The sequence below is a fragment of the Myodes glareolus genome, chromosome 4 (assembly GCF_982192425.1).
Source record: "Myodes glareolus chromosome 4, mMyoGla1.1, whole genome shotgun sequence".
Classification (NCBI taxonomy): Eukaryota; Metazoa; Chordata; class Mammalia; order Rodentia; family Cricetidae; genus Myodes; species Myodes glareolus.
The window spans coordinates 42,042,730-42,062,346 of record NC_142029.1 but is presented as its reverse complement, the minus strand read 5'-3'; the positions used below and the strand labels follow the sequence as shown (position 1 = coordinate 42,062,346).

The window sequence follows — 19,617 nt, the reverse complement described above, 5'->3', positions numbered from 1 at the left end:
ATTTTAAATTTTGAGGAAATTTATTAAAAGATGAAATACTGAAAAGGCGGTGCTGTGGGAACTCCTTCAACCAATAGCCTTTAAGATACTGGTATGTCAAATGTACTATATATACAGATGTAAAAACATGAGCAGCCCCTTGGCTGCTGGATTTGATTCCTTTTTTCCACTCATGCAGAGGACAGCTGATCTGTGAGTCTACCCCTAAATAAAGAGACCTTTATTATAGTCCGTTTTGAGCTAGCGTGGGACTATTTTATTATAATCGAGAACAAACATGTTTCAAATACTGATAAAAGTTAATCAGGTGTGTGGAATTCTTAATGTGGTCCATTTTTTTTTATAGTAGATAGCTTATTTTACTGTTGAAACTTGTTTGATGCAACAGTTAGAATTTTGTCTCACGCTCCCCACCCCCAAAGGTTTTTTTGGTAAATTAAAATTTTAGCATGATGGAGGCATGATGGTGCACACCTTTAATCCCAGCATTTGAGAAGCAGAGGCAGGCACTCTCTTAGTTTGAGGCCAACATGGTCTGTATAGTGAGTTCCAGAACAGCTGGAGCTATGGAGATGAACCCTATTTCGAAAAAAAGCAAAAGTTAGCATAGATGGTATATTAAATATCTTCTAGCTTTTTATAATGAGAATCTAAAAAGACAATTGTTTTTAATTTTGTGTTATTTTATTATTTGTAATAGTTTCAGAACACTGACTTTATGGGTTTTTTTGGTTTTTTTTTGTTTGTTTGGTTTTTTATCTTTTTGCTGCTTTAAAATTTTAAAAATCCAAATTTTTAATCTGTACCTCCAGACTGCTGCTAGAGTTATAGGTGTGTAACACCAGATCCCAGTCCTATAGTATCTGAGATTAAAAAAAAAACAAAAACAGAACATTATGCATCCTCGGCTACCCCTGCCCCAAAACTGTGTGTTTATCAGTGTGTAGTATTGGCACTAGCTAGCATGTTATTTACAGATCTACGTTTAGTTTACATGAATTTATAGCAACTATTTCTTCCTCAGTGGACTGAATGATAGGGTAACTTTGTTATGTGAGTTAAATGGTTTAACAAAATCTGAACATTCTCTTGGAGTGTAAACAGTGTTGACTAGCCTAAACAGTGTAATTTCTGAAACTCTTTACTTAAACATTACATAGCAAATATTTTTGTTTGTCTGGGACATAATAGGTGCCTATGTCTTTTTTTGACATAATAGGTGAAGTATTATAGACATCTTGCACCTGATCACTTGCTGCAAATCTGTCATCGACTAGGACCTCTTCTTGAGCAAGAAATTCCTCAGAGTGTTCCTGGAGTTCAAACTTTATTAGGAGCTGGGAGACAGTCCTTGTTACGTACAAATAAAAGTATGAACTTTTTTTTTCAATTTAGACATTCTTTTTCTCAGTTTTTATATTTTGTTTTTGTATTTATAAAATGTATGTTTTGATAGGCTGCAAGCATGTGGTATGGAAAGGATCTGCTCTGGCTGCACTACATTGTGGAAGGCCACCAGAGTCTCCAGTTAACTATGGTAGCCCGCCTAGCATTGGTGAGTAGAGCTTACTCATGTCGTGTTGTGATGTCCTCTAGGTAAAAGACTATTGAAAATAAAGCTTTTAGTTACTGTGATGTCACAGAGCTTTATATTATGCATATCAACATTCAAAGATGAAAAATGTCTCAGATTATGTAAGTAAATAATTTTAATAATGGTCATAATGTACAATTATAAATTATAGGCATTGTTTCTTATGAAGATTGGTCGTCTCAATGTTTCATTTTTTTCCTCAAACTTCCTTAATAAGAGTTACATTATGTTTATTTAATTAGTATTATAATTCCAGTTCATTGTAATTTACTTAGTAAACAATTAGGTTGGTTTTCTTTTAATAAGCATTACATATTTTTATTTAAAGTTTCAAAGAGAACGAATTTGCAAATAAGTTTTCCTCTTGAATTGCTTTTTAGACACAGCCCATCGCCTCCATTCTAACTAGACGTTCTAGACATAGCCTATCACTTCTTGTGAACTTATAGAACGTTCTCAGGTATAGACTTCTTGATCTTGTCTTCTACTAGTCTCTCTTCCAGTATATTGTCTAAATGTTATAATCTTAACTTTATGATTTTATATTTGCTCTTCCGAAAGAGATAATAAAAAGGTAAATTATGACATTTTAGGGATTTATTTCATCTACTATTATGTTAGCCCCTGGCTATTAGAGATCTTCTGCTTGTTCTTAGTATTTTAAAATAATGTCCACTTCATTACTTTTCCTTTCTAGAGCTTCAGTTAATCAAATAAAGAATTTTTTTTTTTGATTTAGTCTGTTGCTTTCTTTTTTGTTCACAATTTTTTCTTTCTGTTATGCATTCTGGATCATTTCATTTATACCTGTTTTCTAAAAGTATCCTGATGTTTGTATGATATATTATCATAGTTGGCTCTGTTTTTTTTATCTTTTATTGGTAAGATTTATTACCATTTTAGTATTAATCTAAGATTAAAAATAATTCTATAAAATATGCTATGCTGCTTTTTCCCATTCCTTTCTTCCCTTCAGTTCATACTTTATCCCTCTATGCGTAATCTTCACTTAGCACCCCTCACCTAAGCATATTCATTCCCGTCTGCTTTCTCAGTAGCTGGTTTACTTTCACAACTCATTTTCTTGTGCTTTCTTCATTGTAGGTTTCAGCATAACAGTTTCACAGTTTGTGATTAGTCGTTTTAAACATCTATTTTCTTTTTATATTGCCTTTTGCTTCTTAATTTATCAGTCTTTAAATATACTTCTCATTTCCATTTGACATAATGCTAACTTAAAATTCTTTTCACTTTTCTATCCACTGGAAACATTGTAAAAACTTCTGTAAAAGGGGACATTGCCCCTCCAAGGTCATTTTTTTTCCTTTCTTTTTTTTTTTTTTTTATAAAATAGGATAGCTCTTAAAGCATTCCAAGATGTGTTTGCATTATACCAAAGTTCTTTTGTTTAAATTTCCATTTCAAGTTACAGTTGATAAAACAAAGGAGTACGTTTTTGAAAAATGCATAATTTCCATGGGGATTTTAGTACTTATAAAGTTGTGCTTTCATTTCTTAAGTAAATAATTGATCAAATTTATTTTTAAGTTATATATGAGATTAAAAATTCCCCCATCCCATGATGTATCTGACAAGCAACTTACTATGAATTCAGACACACTCACCACTCCTTTCAGTTCTCTCCATATCTTTTCCCATAGTGATTATTGAGTTTGGTGTTGTGTTTTCATCCTTGTAAATGAAACAGTTTGTCATCTTTTCATTAGGTCTTTGACTTTTTCAATTTCTTCAAGAATCCTTTGAATTTAATATTTGAACATTTCCTGGAAAATTTTTGGAAATTGGATAATTCATAGTCAGGCTGAGTAGAACTTTTATAGAAATTAGTGTTTTATTCAGTTCCTCAAGTAAGACTCAATGAAATAAAATAGTCTCCTGTTACAGGAGGAGCGGGCCTACTTTTCATCCCGGTTGCCCGGCTAGCTTAACCCCCGAAATAATCACACAGAAATTGTATTAATTAAATCACTGCCTGGCCCATTAGCTCTAGGCTCTTATTGGCTAACTCTTGATTAACCCATTTCTATTAAATCTGTGTATCATCACGTGACTGTGACTTACTGATTCTAACCTTCGTCTCAGGCAGGAGAAAATTAGGAAACAACTTTCCTCAAGACCTAGCAATACCACTTTTGGGTTATATCTAAAAGATGTTCAACTGTGCCACAAGGATATGTGCTCAGCTATATTCATAGCAGCATTGTTTGTCATAGCAAGAACCTGGGAGCAACCTAAATGCCCCTCTACTGAAGAATGGATAAGGAAAATGTGGTACGTTTACACAGTGGAGTACTACACAGCAGAAAAAAAAATGACATCTAGAAATTTACAGACAAATGGATGGAGCTAGAAAACATTTTGAGTGACGTAACCCAGACCCAGAAAGACAATTATCATATGTACTCACTCTTAAGTGGCTTTTAAACATAAAGCAAAGAAAACCAGCCTACAAATCACAATCCCAGAGAACATAGACAACAATAAGAACTCTAAGATAGACATACATGATGGGTCTAATCTACATGGGAAGTGGAAAAAGACAAGATCTCCTGAGTAAATTGGGAGAATGGGGACCTTGGGAGAGGGTTGGGGGGGGAGAAGTAGGGAGGGGAACAGAGAAAAAAATGTAGAGCTAAATAAAAGGAAGTTAAAAAAAAAAAGAGACCCCTTTTATTAATGAGGAAACCAAATTGTAGGCTTGGTAACAAATCTAGTGTGTTCCCTGGTTGCTTTGGTTTGTAACTTCTATATTTAGTTTTATATCATTATATAGCACCATTTTACTTCTGTGAAATGACTTAAGCAATAACATACCAGCTTTGTCCATGTACTATTTGAGTATAGCAATTATTGGAAGTGTGCCTTGTATAGGGACTGTACATATAACCATATGAATTATGGTTATTCTCTCAAGTTTATGTATTGTCAGAAAAGTACTTGAATTTGAAATCAGGGACTCAGTTTCTTAAGAAAATTATAGGAATCTTCATGTATTAGACTTAGAACTGAGGATGACTTTGAACTTGAGACTCTCCTCCCTTTACCTCTTGAGTGCTGAGATTGCAGGTGTGTTTTTTACCACACCTTTTCTCATGCAAGGGATAGAACTCAGTCTTTTCACTGTACAAGAACTACCAACTAAGCTACATTCCTAACCCCAAATTTTGTAGTTTGAATAATTGGATTTGTTTTACTTAATTAACTTTTGCTGTTAGTTGCATCCTTTCCAGTTTTGTTTTCATTGCTGCCACAATAAATTATCTTAAAGCAAACCTTACATTATTCTGTGCACTTCTTACTGAAGACTTAAATGCATTTTCACTGGAATTTAGTTAAAATGCATCTGCCACATGTTCTTTTCTTAATTTTTCTCTTGATATTTGTCCTTTTGTATTTGTATGCCAATCATACTAGACTTACTTTGTTTGGGGCTTTTTCTCTTTTTTTCCTTTTTATTGAGATAGAAGCTCATTGTGCATTTCAGGCTGACTTTGCAGAGTTAGAATTACAAGTCTCTTACCACCTTGTCTAGCTCTGTCACTGAATTCTTGAAATTTTTATTGCATTTATTTTGTTTGTGAGTGGTGTGCACATGTGTGTACTACACATGTTTATGGAGGTCGGAGAACAACTTGTGAGAATTGATTTTTTTTTCTTATTTTATTTTTTAATTTTTCTCCACTATGTTGGTCCTAGGGATTGAACTCCAGGTAATTAGACTTGTCAGCAAATCCCTTAATCTTCTGAACCATTTCCTGTGTCCACTTTTTAAATTTTCTTTTAAGGCCCCAGGGTGCATGCTGTTCTCTCAACTTGGGGCTATATTCCCCCCCTGTCAAAATATTTTGTCTATTTATTTTTCATTTTTTAGATTTCTAGATAGGTTATTTCAACTCCCCCCCATATGTTTGGAACCTTTACTATATGTTCCAAAATTCCTTATCTATATCTTTATTTGATAACACCATTGTTTGTACCAGGCATTTTCTTTTGGGTCACCAACCAGCTCCCAAATCGTGACATGGAGACGACTTATTAGACTTTTTTTCTGGCTAGCTCTTTTAACTTAAAATAACCTGTTTATCTACCTTTTGTCTAAGGACTTTTTACTTTTTATTTCCCTGCTTCTTGTGTCTGGCTGACTGGCAGCTGTTTGCTTTCTGACCCCCTTTCTCCTCATTCTCTTCTCCTTTCCTTGCATTCTTTTCTAGCCTAGGTTTCTTCTCCTAATTATTCTCTCTGCCTTCTAGCCCTTCCTGTCTCTACTGCATAACTATTGCCTGTTTAGCTTTTTATTAGACCAATCAGGCACCTCAAGGTACCTTAGGCAGGCAAGGTGAAACAAATGCAACACACTTTTATATAATTAACACACATATCCTTACATTGTTAAGCAAATGCAGCATAAACAAATGTAACACAACTTTGCCCAATTAAAATAATATTCCACAACGTTATAAGTTCTTACTTCCTGTCTTTCTTCCTTGCTAAGCTCAATCTCCACAAGTGTAAGTACTGTGTCTTCTTTTCTTTGTTAACATCTTATTGCCTAAACTTGGCTCAATGAGCTCTGTAAATGTTAGTTGGCTCAAAGTTAAATGACTGACATGTGTGACATAGAAAAAAAACTATGTAACCTTTTTAAGGGTAGACATCTAAATTTAATCACCAGCAGTAACCAAAAACTAATTTTTATTTTTTTCTGAGACAGGGTCTCTCTGTATAGCCTTGCCTGTCCTGGAACTCACCCTGTACACCAGGCTGGTTTTGAACTTAAGAGATCTGCCTACCTCTGCCTCCCAAGAACTGGGATTAAAGGTATCTGTCACCATACCTGGCCAAGAATTTTTATTAAAATAACTAGATTTTTTTTGCCAATGCTTAAAAAATTTAAAAGTACTTGTTTACTGTAGTATTTTCTAGTTTAAGTAGCATCAGATTGATTTCTAGTAAAGAAAAGGGGTAATAAATACCATCTCTAGGAATAATAATAGTCATTCTTTTCTTTTTCATTTTATTTCCTATGTATTTGTCTGATGTAACTTTTTGCATAATTCCTAGGATTATCATTTCTTCCTGTCTGAAATTTCACCTGCTTTGCTTCTTCTTTTTTGACCTTGTTCATCTCCTAAAGTATTTACCAAAACCATTTTTTTTAAGTAAAACAACTGAACACCAAAACTGAACATGTGAGGATTTAGCTCCTAAGTTTGTCATTTTCTGTGCCATTTCATGTGTCATTTCATGTCTTTATTAAAAGTAACCTCAGAATAATTTTCATGTTTCTAGAGTGCATTAGATTTTCCCTTTTAAATCCTAAATAAAATAGAACTTAGCTATCTTTGCTGTATCTTTCTTTTATTTTAAAGCCCAGTGAATTTGTGTGTGGGGGGGAGCATTTCTGTGTAAATGTATGTATGTACAGGTCCAAACCAATGTGTACATTGGTTTATCTTGGTATAAACCAATCTGTATCTTGGTATATACAGAAGTATATCACATGTCATACTCTGTTGCTCTTCATCTTAGTTCTTGAATTAGGATCTCTCATCAAGTCTCCTGGATATCACTGTCTCTTCCTCTTCAAGCACTGAGGCTATAAATGATGTCTGGCTTTATGTGGATGCCCTGGTCCAAACTCAGACCCTTATGTATGCCTAGCAAACATTTTACTTTCTGAGCCAGCCCCTCAGTGAGAGATTTCAAACCTAAACCAAATGTAGTCATACTTTCTTTTGGGTTGCCATTCCGTAAATAATGACATGGAAACTTATTAATTATAAAACTTGGCTTTTAGCTTAAGCTTGTTCTTAACTAGTTATTATAACTTAAACTGTTTCTGTTTGTGTAAGTTCTGCCACATGGCTTTTTATTCTCTATTCTATAAGTCCCAACTTGCTCTGTGTGTCTTGCTGGTATCTCCCCAGCACCTAGATTTATCTCCTGAGTTCCTCTCTCTGCAGAAATCCCACCTAACTTATACCTAACTGTTGACCACTCAGCTCTTTATTAGGTTAATCAGAATAAAACAGTGAGCATTTTCACACAGTGCAATCAAATACTCCACAACAACCAAAATTGAGGGCCTGTTATGTTTATCTTCTGGCTTACAAATCAGAATATGAGATAGGTGAAATTTTTTTGTTGTTGATTTTGCTTTTTGAGGTATTGTCTTCTGATGGAGTCCTATGCTACTTTATGCTTGCACTCTTTCTGCCTTGTTCTCCTTTATGCTGGGGTTACAGATGTGTTCCATTGTGCCTACCAGTATGTAAATTCTTTATATCAATTTTTAGTCCAAAAAATTGGCAGTGGGCAATTTCTGTAACATAATATATCTTCATATTCTTTAATATCCTTATTTTTTAGTGCTTTTTGTGATTAAATTTCAAGTATTTCCTACTAAGCTCTGGATGTAAGTTAATCTTTTCAGATATTATAGAAAGAATAGGAGAAAGGAGAAAGCTTGGAAAATAGAGAAAAGCTTTAAAAAAATCAGTGTAATTGGTTATTTGCTATTATTTTGGGATATTTCCTTTTAGTCTTCTTCTACTATTGATGTAAGCAACATAGAGTATACTCTGGCATCATAGTGTTGGGATCATTACAATTTACTTCTAGTTTTCTTTCTGTTGAGGCATATAGTTTCTTATGGTAAAGATAAGAATATATACACAGTGCTTTGAGTAGTTTCTAGAATGTAGGATAGTACTCAGTAAATGTTACCCATTATGAGCCATTATTTCCAGATACATTGCATTAACATTTCTCAGCATTCTTGAACTTCATCTGCTAATATTTAACTTTTTAAAAATGCAGTTATTTTTGTTTATGGGTACATTTGTGCTGCAGTGCTCCCATGAAGGTCAGAGGGCAACTAGTAGTTGTCAGTTCTCATTTCTGGGGATAAAACTCCAAAGACTTTGGGGCAAGTGACTTTAACCATTGTATCATCTTTTGGCCTAGTTTTTGTTATTGAAATCCTTCTATCATGACACTTTCTAGCTGTAATGGCTGGAAGTTGATAGTTTTCCTCTTCAGTGATTTTTTTTTCAACATATTTGATGTATAGTTTTTAGTGTCATGCCTTAGAGAATTATAAATAGTGTTTTGTTGTTTTTTTTTACTGCCACTGTCATACATCCTTTATATTAGAACCCTTTCATAGTCCTTTGAAATAGCATTTTGAGTAAATATATGCCATATTAAATACTTGATACTATACAGTATATTTGTGTGATAGGAATCCTGAAATCACTATTATCCTGTAAGGACAAGTATTTGTTTAGCATGAACTTAGGATCATAGAGAAATTGTTCTCTGAATGTTTGATGAATACAGAACTATTTCACTAAAATTGAAGATGGGATACATGATAATTTGGGATTTTTAGCTCTTTGTTCTAATTAAAATTTAATTTTATAGATTTCCAAGGTCTTTAATACAGATATTGATTGTAAGCCTTATTTATATTCAGAAAGCCTTTTTTTACATCATTAAGATTAAAATGAAACCTAGTTACAGATTATTCACAGTTCATTCTTTTTTCTTTTAATTTAGGAAACATTTGGGTGTATTATTATAAATTCTACTTATGTAAGCATTTTGCTTAGTTAAACTCAAAACACTCATCTGTGAGTGTTTGTAAACCATGATCACAGAATTAAGTTGGACAAAATAGTAAAATAAAATTAATATACATTATTTAAAACAACCTTCTGTGAAAATGCCTCAGTGTTACTTATCTGAGTTTGTATTTTGTATTAAAGAAAAAAAAAAGGCTTGAATTGCTCATATTGTGCCAAGATACTTTCTGTATTTTGCCTTGCCTCTTCATTTTCTTCTCTTCTTCTAATTGTTCTTTTACAGAAATTGTTTCTCTGGGTTTGGAATCTGCAGCAGTATATCTTGTATTCTTTAGGTTGATAGACAGGCTTTGCTTTTGTAAATTGTAGTTCCGGGGCCCTCCGGTTCTAATGTTAATGAGGAAACAACTTTCCTACATGAGATTATGTAGTATATCAAATGTTATATTCATCTTAAAGAGCTTTTTAAAAATTATAGTTAATTTTGAGTTTGGGTACTTTATTAAGTTTTTACTTGAATGCTTGTACATTACTTTGCAAAAGGAGAAAAAGTCTAATATTTGAGAGGGAAACAGTATTCCTGCTTTAGTATTTATTTGTTGATTTTTGCCATATGTATTTTTTGCTGTCATTGAAAGTGTAATTACCAGGCAGGCGGTGGTGGTACACTTCTTAAATCTCAGCTCTTGGGAGGCAGAGATAGGTGGATTTCTGTGAGTTTGAGGTCAGGGCTGTTAAACAGAAAAACCTGATTTTGACAAACCAAAAAAAAAAAAAAAAAAAAAAAGAAAGAAAAGCATAGTTACTAAGGTATTGTAGATGCTCGTCTGTGACAGCTGTTTGTGTGCTTGTGCATGTGCTTCTACATATGCTTTTTCCTATTTTAAGTGAACTTGGTACAACTAACGCCTGTGTAATAAATTAAACTGGGGTAACATTGCTGAAGTTTATCTAAAATCATCTGCATTGAAGATTTGATCCAGCTATAAGAACTTGATAGTGAAAGATGTCAGTTTATCAGCAAATGATTCTAAATTGAGACCTGCAATAAATATTTTTACTTAATTTCTACAAAATTAGTTAATCAAGATTGAAATAGTTTAAAATAGACTAATGAAAAATACCCAGAAATATTAAAATGCTATTAATTGTAAAACTAGAATGCTTAGTAATGGCATAGATTAGCCTACCACAATTGTTAATCACTGTTTAAATAGAAAAAGGAGAATTATTAAAATTTAAAGGCTAGATACAGTGGTTAGTTATTTGGGGGAGTATAAGTGTTTAAAAGTTATCTTAATCACTGTTCTGTTGCTGTGAAGAACCACTGTGACCAAGAGGTTTAGTCCATTTTCATCTTGGTGGTGAGCATTGGGGTCATGCAGGCAGCCACGGTGCTGAAGAAGCAGTTGAGAGCTGTATCCTCATTTGCAGGCAGAGAGGGACAGAGACACTGTAGGCCTGGCATGGGTTTTTAAACCCACTCCCAGTGGCACTTCCTCCAAGACCACACCTCCTAATCCTTTTAATTCTTTCAAGAGTTCCATTCCCTAATGACTCGACATTAAAATGAGTCTCTGGAGCTCTTTCTCATTCAAACCACCACATTCCATTTTCTGGCCCCCATATGCTTGTGGCTATATCATGATGCAAAGTGTATTTAATAGTCCAGCTTTTCCAAAAATCTTAATAATCTTTCACAGTTTCAATACTCTTTAAACTTCCAGAGTCTCTTTTGAGACTCAGGCTGTCTCTTAACTCTATTCCCCCTGTAAATCCAAAGGAAAAAAATACCATACTTTCAGTATATAATGGCACAGAATACACATTGTCATTCCAAAAGAGAGGAAAGGGAGCATAATGAGAAAATACAGAAATACTGTACCAAAACAAGACCGAAAACCAGCAAATTCTGCATCTTCGTATCCGATGGCAAAGCGCTCTTCAGATTTCCAACTGTTTTCAGCTTTATTAACTTCATACTTGTCTCTTGGACTGGTTTCACACCTGGTCTGTATCCTCAGCGGATATCCCATGCTTCTGACATCTCCCAAGTTTTGGGCTCTCCAACACAACCAAGGTTCCACCTTCACAGCTTGATATTAGGGGCCTCTGAGCATCCATGCAGACACCCCTGCCACATGCCTGGCCTCAGCAGCTTCTTTTTAGTCACAGTGGGAGATTGTTAGAACCCTTTTCTTGATTCCTTGGCTCTAAAGCCAGAACAATGTGGTCATGACTAAAGCTGCTAAGTTCTGCTTGTTGAGACTGGAACTTTTGCCCTTCTCTTTCTTTCTGTTATTGATGGTCTCCTTCACTGTAGCATGATTAATAAAAACCCAGAGACAGAAATTTGGTTCAACTTGATGAAGGCCAGAAATTCAAAAACAGCCAGCCGCTGACTCTTACCTCTACTTCAAATGTGGAGATCTTGCTTCCAGGAATCTCAGAATGAAACTGTGTCTTGAGAGCTGTCTCCTTACGCTTTATAGTTCTCTCTAGGGCTGGGATTGAAGATGTACACCACTCGGATTAAAGGCATACCAGCTAGTGTGGCTTCTGGGATTAAAGGTGTGTTATCACTGCCTGGTTTGTAAGGCTGACCAGTGGGCCTCTTTTACTCCCTGATCTTCAGAAAGCTTTATTTATTAAAATACAAGTGAAATATTACTACATTTCACTACTTACACTTTCCTTGAATTCCTTTTCAAAGTTAGAAGTTTAACTTGGTGGAATCTTGCACTGAGGTCATACTCCTTTATTCCATTTATATATGAAGCTATGGAGATCACTCTCAGAAACTCACTTTATAGTTTATATTAAAGTAGCAGATGTATTAAAAACCTAAATGAGAAATGCAAACAAAAATTTATAATTATTTATTGTACTGTTTTCTCAGTGACACTACTGAACTAGGAGAAAGGAAAAAAATGCTATTAATGATTGTATAAAATGTGATAGTGTCAAAGGACAGCATTACATAAGCCAAGTATGTTGTAGAAAATGGAAATGATTTTACATAACATATCTGGAGGAACTGAAGTTTGTAAAGAGTAACTTGCTTAATCTTGTGAGAATTTACAGACTGAAGCAGCATGCACAGGTCTGCACCAGATCCTCATTGTCTCTTTTAATGTATGGTTTCCAGTTTAGTGTTTTCCTTTTTTTAATGAGACTCTTGAGTGTGTAGACTAGAGAATATCTGATTCTTGTGCCTTTTCTCTTTGTCTCTTTGCCTTCTGTTTGTTTGTCTTGTCCAACTTCAATGTGATAGTTTTTGATTTATTATGTCTTAAATTTTAAATTTTATTATTATCTCTTAGTCTGTTCTTTTCTGATGAGAGGTAGGAAGGGAGTTGGTGAGGATGGGAGGGAGAGATGGGAGGAACTGCAAGGAGTATAGGAAGGGGAAACTACAATGAGGATATATTGTGTGAGGAAAGAATCTATTTTCAATAAAAGAATAAAAGTAATCTTAACATTTCTGTTGTCAGATTTGAATACAAATACTGCATAGGTTTTAAAGTAACAGTTTTTGAACAAAACTTATATAATTTATGAAATCACTTTGAGTGGGGGTTTTGCATTGTACTTTTGCATTGTGTTTTATTTTCTAAGTTGATTATACACCAATATTGTGACTAGAGAAATAACTCAGTTCTTGAGAAATAGCTAGAAGAACAAAGTGATTTGTTTGTGAAGTTTTGCTTTCTGGTACAGAAATTAATGAGTTTAACTATAGCTTGATACTTTACATGCACAGGTATTGTTTTGCATACACAATTATTTTGTATAATGTGGGCTTTTCACCTATGAGAGTCAAAGCAATTGATATTTCAGTGGCTAATTTCCAAAATTTTTCTTCCTTTTTTTTTCAGAGTGAGGATGGATATTTATTTAGTGGTTATGGAAGGGAAGGGAGAAGGGGAGAAGAGCAGAGAAGAAGAGAGAGAGAAGGGGGAGACGGAAGCTACCTCTCCGAGAGACAGAAAAGAGCTAAAATTTTTATTTCATTATTGATTTATTTTCAGGAAATTGAATAAATATAATTTAGTTATGCTCTTTTCTATCTAGCAGAGTAGTTGAAATACAAAGCAGTGTTTGGAGACAGAAAATATCTTTTTATTTATTAGATACAGAGACGCTCCATTTTTATTTTATTCTTAAACCTAGTTATTTTATTACTGTGTTACTTATTTGTTAATTCACCAAATACATGTTGATCTAAAAATAGCCAGTACAAAACAAAGTACAAAACAAAGAAAATATATTATCTATGGAGTTATGTTGTAGGTGGGAAGAGGCAGGAAATAAATATGGTATATAAAAATGTGATTTTATCTGTAAATGAGGTTTTTTTTTTTTTTAAGTGAATACATAACTACATAAAGGGTACCAAAGGTTACCAGTGGTGGGAGTGAATTGTGATTCTCAATGGGCAAATCGGTTTTGGTTTCATAGAAAGGTGACAGACATTTGAGGAAAGATTAAAAGAACAAACAAGCCCCCTTCCTACCCCCACTCCCCCCCTGACAGTGTAGGCAGAAGGTACAACTTGTGCAAACGCTGTAAATTAGAAGCATGTCTGGTGTGTTGGAAGAACGAAGCAGGTAATTAGTACCTGGAGCTGACAAAGTAGAGAGAAGTAACAAATGAATGCAGACAGGTAGTGGACTACATCTTAGGGTAGTTTCCTGTTGATGTGGTAAAATACCCTGTCAAAATCAGCTTAACAGGGAAAAGGTTTACTTGGCTCACAATTACAGGTTACAGTACCTTAGGAAGGAAATAAAGACATCAGGAACTGGAAATAGCTAGTTATGTTGGATTCATAGTCTAAAGCTGAGAACAGTAAATTCATTCATGCATACAGTGCTGAGCTTTCCCTCGCAATTTTATATAGTCAGGGATCCCCTGCTCAGGAAATGGTTCCACCCACAATTACGATGTGTTTCCCCACATTCATTGATCAAGACAGTCTCAGACATTCTCAGAGGTTAGCCTTATTATGAACAATCCCTTACATGTGTACCCTGGAGACCTGTTTCCTTCTTGTCATGTTGACAGTTAATAGTCATAACCATCATATGAGACAAGTTTATGTAAAACCTGGGTAGGTCAGTATTAAATGAAGTGAAAATACTGTAGGTTTGAGTAGAAAAGGTGTGGTAAGCATGAGAGGTGAAGTTGGGAAACATTCGAAATTCACTAGTCTGCCTAGAGGGGTATCTTTTTGTCTTGGGACGATAAGAAAGAATTCCCAAGGGGGAATGATTTAGTGTTATTTGGTAGAATTTAGAAATATTTCATTTCTCCATAATTAGGAAAATAAACTTACTTTTTCACCAAAGCTATATTTCCACTTAAAATTAGAACTATAAGTAACCTCATAAAGGAACAGTTGCTTTTTATTCCCTTCCATCTATTTAGCTGTGTTCATTTAAAACATTGATGTTGTATTCTAGTGAAATTTTAAAATTTCTGTAATTTGAGACGTTTCTTTTTTACTCAATATAATTAGCCTATTATTAGAATATGAATAATTGCCATTTATCTTTTTCCCCCATGAAACTAAGTTACATTGAACAACCTTAAATATCTTATTAACCAAGATTCACCTATATTCCTTTTTGTTTAAAAGGCTCTGCATTTGCTTGTGAATGAAATACAAGGTAATTTTTATTTTTTGGTGAAATAGATCTAGAAGGATAGATAGATGTTATAGTAGTGGTATAATAAAAGAAAAATGTGAAGTCATTGAGTCCTAAATTATTTTTTAGTTTGTAAAAGTGACCTACTTTGATACAGTTGTCTTTTTCCAAATTTGACCTCAATTGTATTTTAATGTACTTTCTTCTTTAATTCTTAAAGTTAGAATGTTTGAATCACCAACTCAATTACCTCGTATCTCTATATATTATTTCCTTACTATGTCACATCTTTAGTGCTGTTGGTAGGGTCATGACTTATTATAAGTGTAATATTTTCTACTACAGGATAGAATGCTAACTAATTAATTACTCGTTAACTGTCAGTAAGTGTAGTTAAAGATAGTTTCTTGTGTTTCTGGATTTTTTTTTTGCAGACTTCACTGTTTCAGTCATGTGAGGTTTTTATTTTTTCCAGTTGACTCATATTTAATTCTAGTTATCTTGAAAATTGACTAAAGCCCATTTTAAGGCACTAACATTTTTTCATGTATAAAATATTTTATCAATAATTATTACCAACTTTGAGTTTTTAAAAATTACAACTAAAAATTTTGATACATACTATTGCTAGTCATTGTGAAATAATAGTTTTGATATTTTAATTGTCTCCAACAGTTGTATCTTCATACCTGAACAGTGTTAAATATTCTTATATAGTTTGAGGTTCTAAGCATTTTGTAAGTTTTTGGATAGAAGAAATTAAAGTACATGTTGATAAATTGGGGTTGCATGTCACAGTTATTATTTTCTTGGGGTACAAACAGGTGAGTCTGACATGTCAGTGGTCTGTGGTATTTGAATAATACGGTTTTATTTTTCTTCTGAAGGATAATTGATAACTGGTTTTGTGTCCGCAAAATAAAATTGGAACCAAGCATTATATAGTTTAATACCAGGTTATTTCTGTGTATAAGGAATACTTGTCAGAGACTAAACTATCATGGAAACTTACTGAGTGTTCTGTAACTGTAGATTACTGTATAACCTGCTTAAACTTAACTAAGTTAATTCACAGCTCTCAGATGACTTGTAAATGCTTTCAGGTGTTAGATTATTGAATTACATTTGTAGGCTAACAGTAAACATTTGTTGTATTCAAATATATGATTTTATACTGATAGAATATTAAGCGTAATTTAATTTTCCTTTGAAATAATCTTACTTTAAAACCCATGAGGCATGCAGTTTTGTTAGCGTTTCAGCAGGACTCACACAAATATGTGAACCAAAACTTGTATGTGGAAAAACTATCAAGATTCTTTACAATATACCTGATATACCTTTGTTTCATAAGCTGTAGGGTGTAATTGCTAGATTCTTAGTTTGAGTTAAATAGCTTATTGTGTGTGTGTGTGTGTTTGTGTGCATGTGTGAGAATATATATATATAGTATGTGTGTATACATAAAATGACACATACTGCTTTTAAGAAATTTTCTGATTAAGTGCAAGTGAGAAACTGCAGTGATAACTAGCCAGTATAGCTGGCATGTGCTTTGGGGAAAATCAGCCGCCTCTGTTAAAGATAGAAATTAGCCTAGATTTATTGGGTATACCTTCTCTGTACTTAAGGTATGTATAGGAAGTAAATTCAGTAGTTATTAAGTTAGATGAGAAGATTTTTGTGTTGGAGTCAGTGTAGAAGATCAGCCTCAGTCAGCTCTTGAAGTCAAGATCCCCAAGTGACTTCTGTTTTCACGCATGGAAAGGTTTGTTCTAAATCATTCTGGGAGACAGAGTATTTGAGTATTATTCATTGATGAATAAAAATCACTGGAGTCCAAATTTAACTGCTTTTGTATGGTAACCTTACTTCATAGCCTTAAAAGGTGTGTGTGTGTGTGTGAGTGTGTGTGTGTGTGTGTGTGTACTCACACACATATAGAATGCTTTCTTTTTAAAGAATTCTGGCCAAAGAGTAAATCCAAAGAGTTAGGATTGAGTTTTAATCCTAACTTTGTGCCTTATATTGTGACTTTGGATACAATCATTGACTTTATTTAGTTTTTTTTATAAGATCAGAATAAAGAGGACACTTATTTCAAGCAACTATTGTTTTTATCGTTTATTTGAGGAGTTTAAACTAGGAGCCATATAGAAAGCATTTTTTAAAAATCAGCATTTAATAAATGAAATGACTTCTAGAAATCTGAATTTAAGAAACGCAGTTTGTTTCTGGAGTACATTTATATTCCCCGTTTTCTTGGTAGCGGATACTCTGTTTTCAAGGAAGCTGAATGGGAAATACAGACTTGAGCGACTTGTTCCAACTGCAGTATATCAGCATATGAAGATGCATAAACGAATTCTTGGACACTTATCATCGGTGTACTGTGTAACTTTTGATCGAACTGGCAGGCGGATATTTACTGTAAGTCACGTTTAAAGTCTTACCTTTTCTGATAGATAAAATTGAAGAAACATTGCCTAAATGAGGACTTGAAGTAAAAATTTTGATTTTTTTATCTTTTAATGGGAATAGAGAATTTGGGTAATTTTTAAAAGCATGCTCTAAGAAGCTCTAAGAAGTTTTTATTTAAATTCAAACTTTTTGCAAGTCCAGAAGTTCCTAAAGTATAATCAAAGTTACACATATGTGGTTCACTTATGTATTTCTCAATAGTCATCACATAGATGGTGGGGCTTTTATTTTTAAGACCCTGGGTAAATTGTAGGAAAGTATTACTCTGCAGAGAACCACTTGCTAACCTGAGAACATTCTCTTTAAATGGTGATAGAAATTCTGGGTATATCAGATACTCTTTGCTTGGGGTTTTGATCCCTCACACCTGATTCTCTAATAGCTGTGATTCTAAAGAGGCACTGGGAGTCATTTGTTCCATTCCTTCTATTGTGCTGTGGGGGAAAGGAGTGGAACATTTCTGCTTTGAGGGAGAAAAATTATTTTGGAAGCATTTCAACTTACTTTTTCAAGTGCCTTAACTATTCAGTGAGGATAATATTTATCTTACTACTATGGTTGTACTTAGTAAACATTATCCTTTGGACTGAAAGTGTGCCTTCACACAGTCCTTAATTGTCTTTGAATCAAGAAACTTCATATAGAAATTCCCATTTTTGACTTTGGGGAATTGCTGCTAACTTTAAAGATTTGTTTTATTTTATATGCATATGAATGTTTTGCCTGCACAATATATGGGTTCACCTGATGCCCATGGAGTTCAGAAGAGGGCATTAGGTTTCCTGGAAATGGAGTTAACAGATGGTTGTGAGCTTCCATGTAGGTGTGGGAATCAAGCCTAAGTCTTCTATAGAAATAACACAGACTCCTCCTCACTACTGAGCTATCTCTCCACCTGCTAATTTTAATAAAAGTAACAATTATTATAGATTTTTTGTTTTTCTTTGGGTAAATTTACATATAAATTGAGAACTACCTATATATTCAGTTATCTACAGAACAGCTAAAGAAAAGAACATCTGAAAGAATTTTCTTCTTTTAGTCCATTGAGCATTTGTCCTTCACTCCCACTGTCAATATTTCCTACTTTCACCTTTTGTCACCTCCATTGGTTTTGTGACGGAAAAATAAAAATTTCTAAACTTCCATATAGATTGTTAAATTCATGAAGAACAGTTATCTATATTTACTTTATGCTTGCTATATCCACATTAGTAGTTGACTTTTAAATTGTAACTGAATATCAATCAACCTAGCCATTAATTTATTATGTTTAGTTTTCAAAACCTAAATCATGGCATTTCTAATATATGAAGCAATTCCTTAAAAAGTATTAATAAACTGAAATAACAAGAAAAGTATTGTTAGTTTTATACTTTGTTGACCATAAAAATGTATACCATTGTCATTTTAATTATTAAATCAAAAATCATAGATTTTCTATTTTTGATGTTAGTAAAGTACCTTATGGGAGTTTAAAGAAAAATATGGATTGTAAATATCAAATTTATGCAGGATTATCTGATTTGATAGGAATTTGATGCATAATCTCTTGGAATAATTTGAAGGAAACAATGAAATAATGTATTTGTTCCTATTTCCTGAGCCTAATAAAATTTTCAGTACAGCATTTGAGAGTAATTTGAACCAGGAGATAGTCAAATTAACTACTTTTGCCTCAATCTAGCCTACCACTTGTTCTTATAGTTTATTTTTATAGAAATAAATAAACAGTTGCTTATGTAGTTACTTCATGTAGTCACTGTTGAACACAAAAGCACTTTTTACATGGTTTCTTATAGGATTATATGGCCTGCAGATTGAAATTACTTGTTATCTGGCCTTTTAAGAAAATGTACATCTCAGGGCATTTAATTTGGGAAAAAAGAAGCTATCTTTAAGAATATGATATAATTTATTAGTTGTGCTCTCAGCTTTCATTCATACGGTGATTTGTAGTTATATATTCTGAAATAGTATCTTGGAGTAAAATGCTAGTAGAACCTGTTTTTTGTTTTTTAAAGTTTATCCTTTGTGTGTTTTGTGTGTGTGTCTGTGTGCTCGCTTACTCACATTAGTTTATGTGCAGGTGCCTGCAGAGGCCATGTATCAGATCTTCTGGAACTAGAATTAGAGGCAGGTATAAGCAACTTTATATGGGTGATAGGAACTAACAGGGTTTTTCAGTATATGCTCTTGACCTTTGAGCCATCGTTTTAGTGGTGAGTCCTGTTTTTTTTTTTCAATTTACTTTTAGCTTTGTATTATTACTTCAATGGGTGGG

At 33.6% G+C, this 19,617-nt stretch overlaps 1 protein-coding gene across 2 annotated transcripts in view; it reads left to right on the top strand.

The window, feature by feature from the left end:
* The window catches only part of Phip (PHIP subunit of CUL4-Ring ligase complex), a 119,654-nt gene that overhangs the window by 16,107 nt on the left and 83,930 nt on the right, over positions 1-19,617 (top strand). For both annotated transcript variants that reach the window (XM_085689455.2, XM_085689454.2), the window contains exons 5-7: positions 1,220-1,370; positions 1,457-1,555; positions 17,122-17,282. In XM_085689455.2, the coding sequence (XP_085545581.1) occupies positions 1,220-1,370; positions 1,457-1,555; positions 17,122-17,282 (411 nt within the window). The remainder of the gene's footprint in view (positions 1-1,219; positions 1,371-1,456; positions 1,556-17,121; positions 17,283-19,617) is intronic.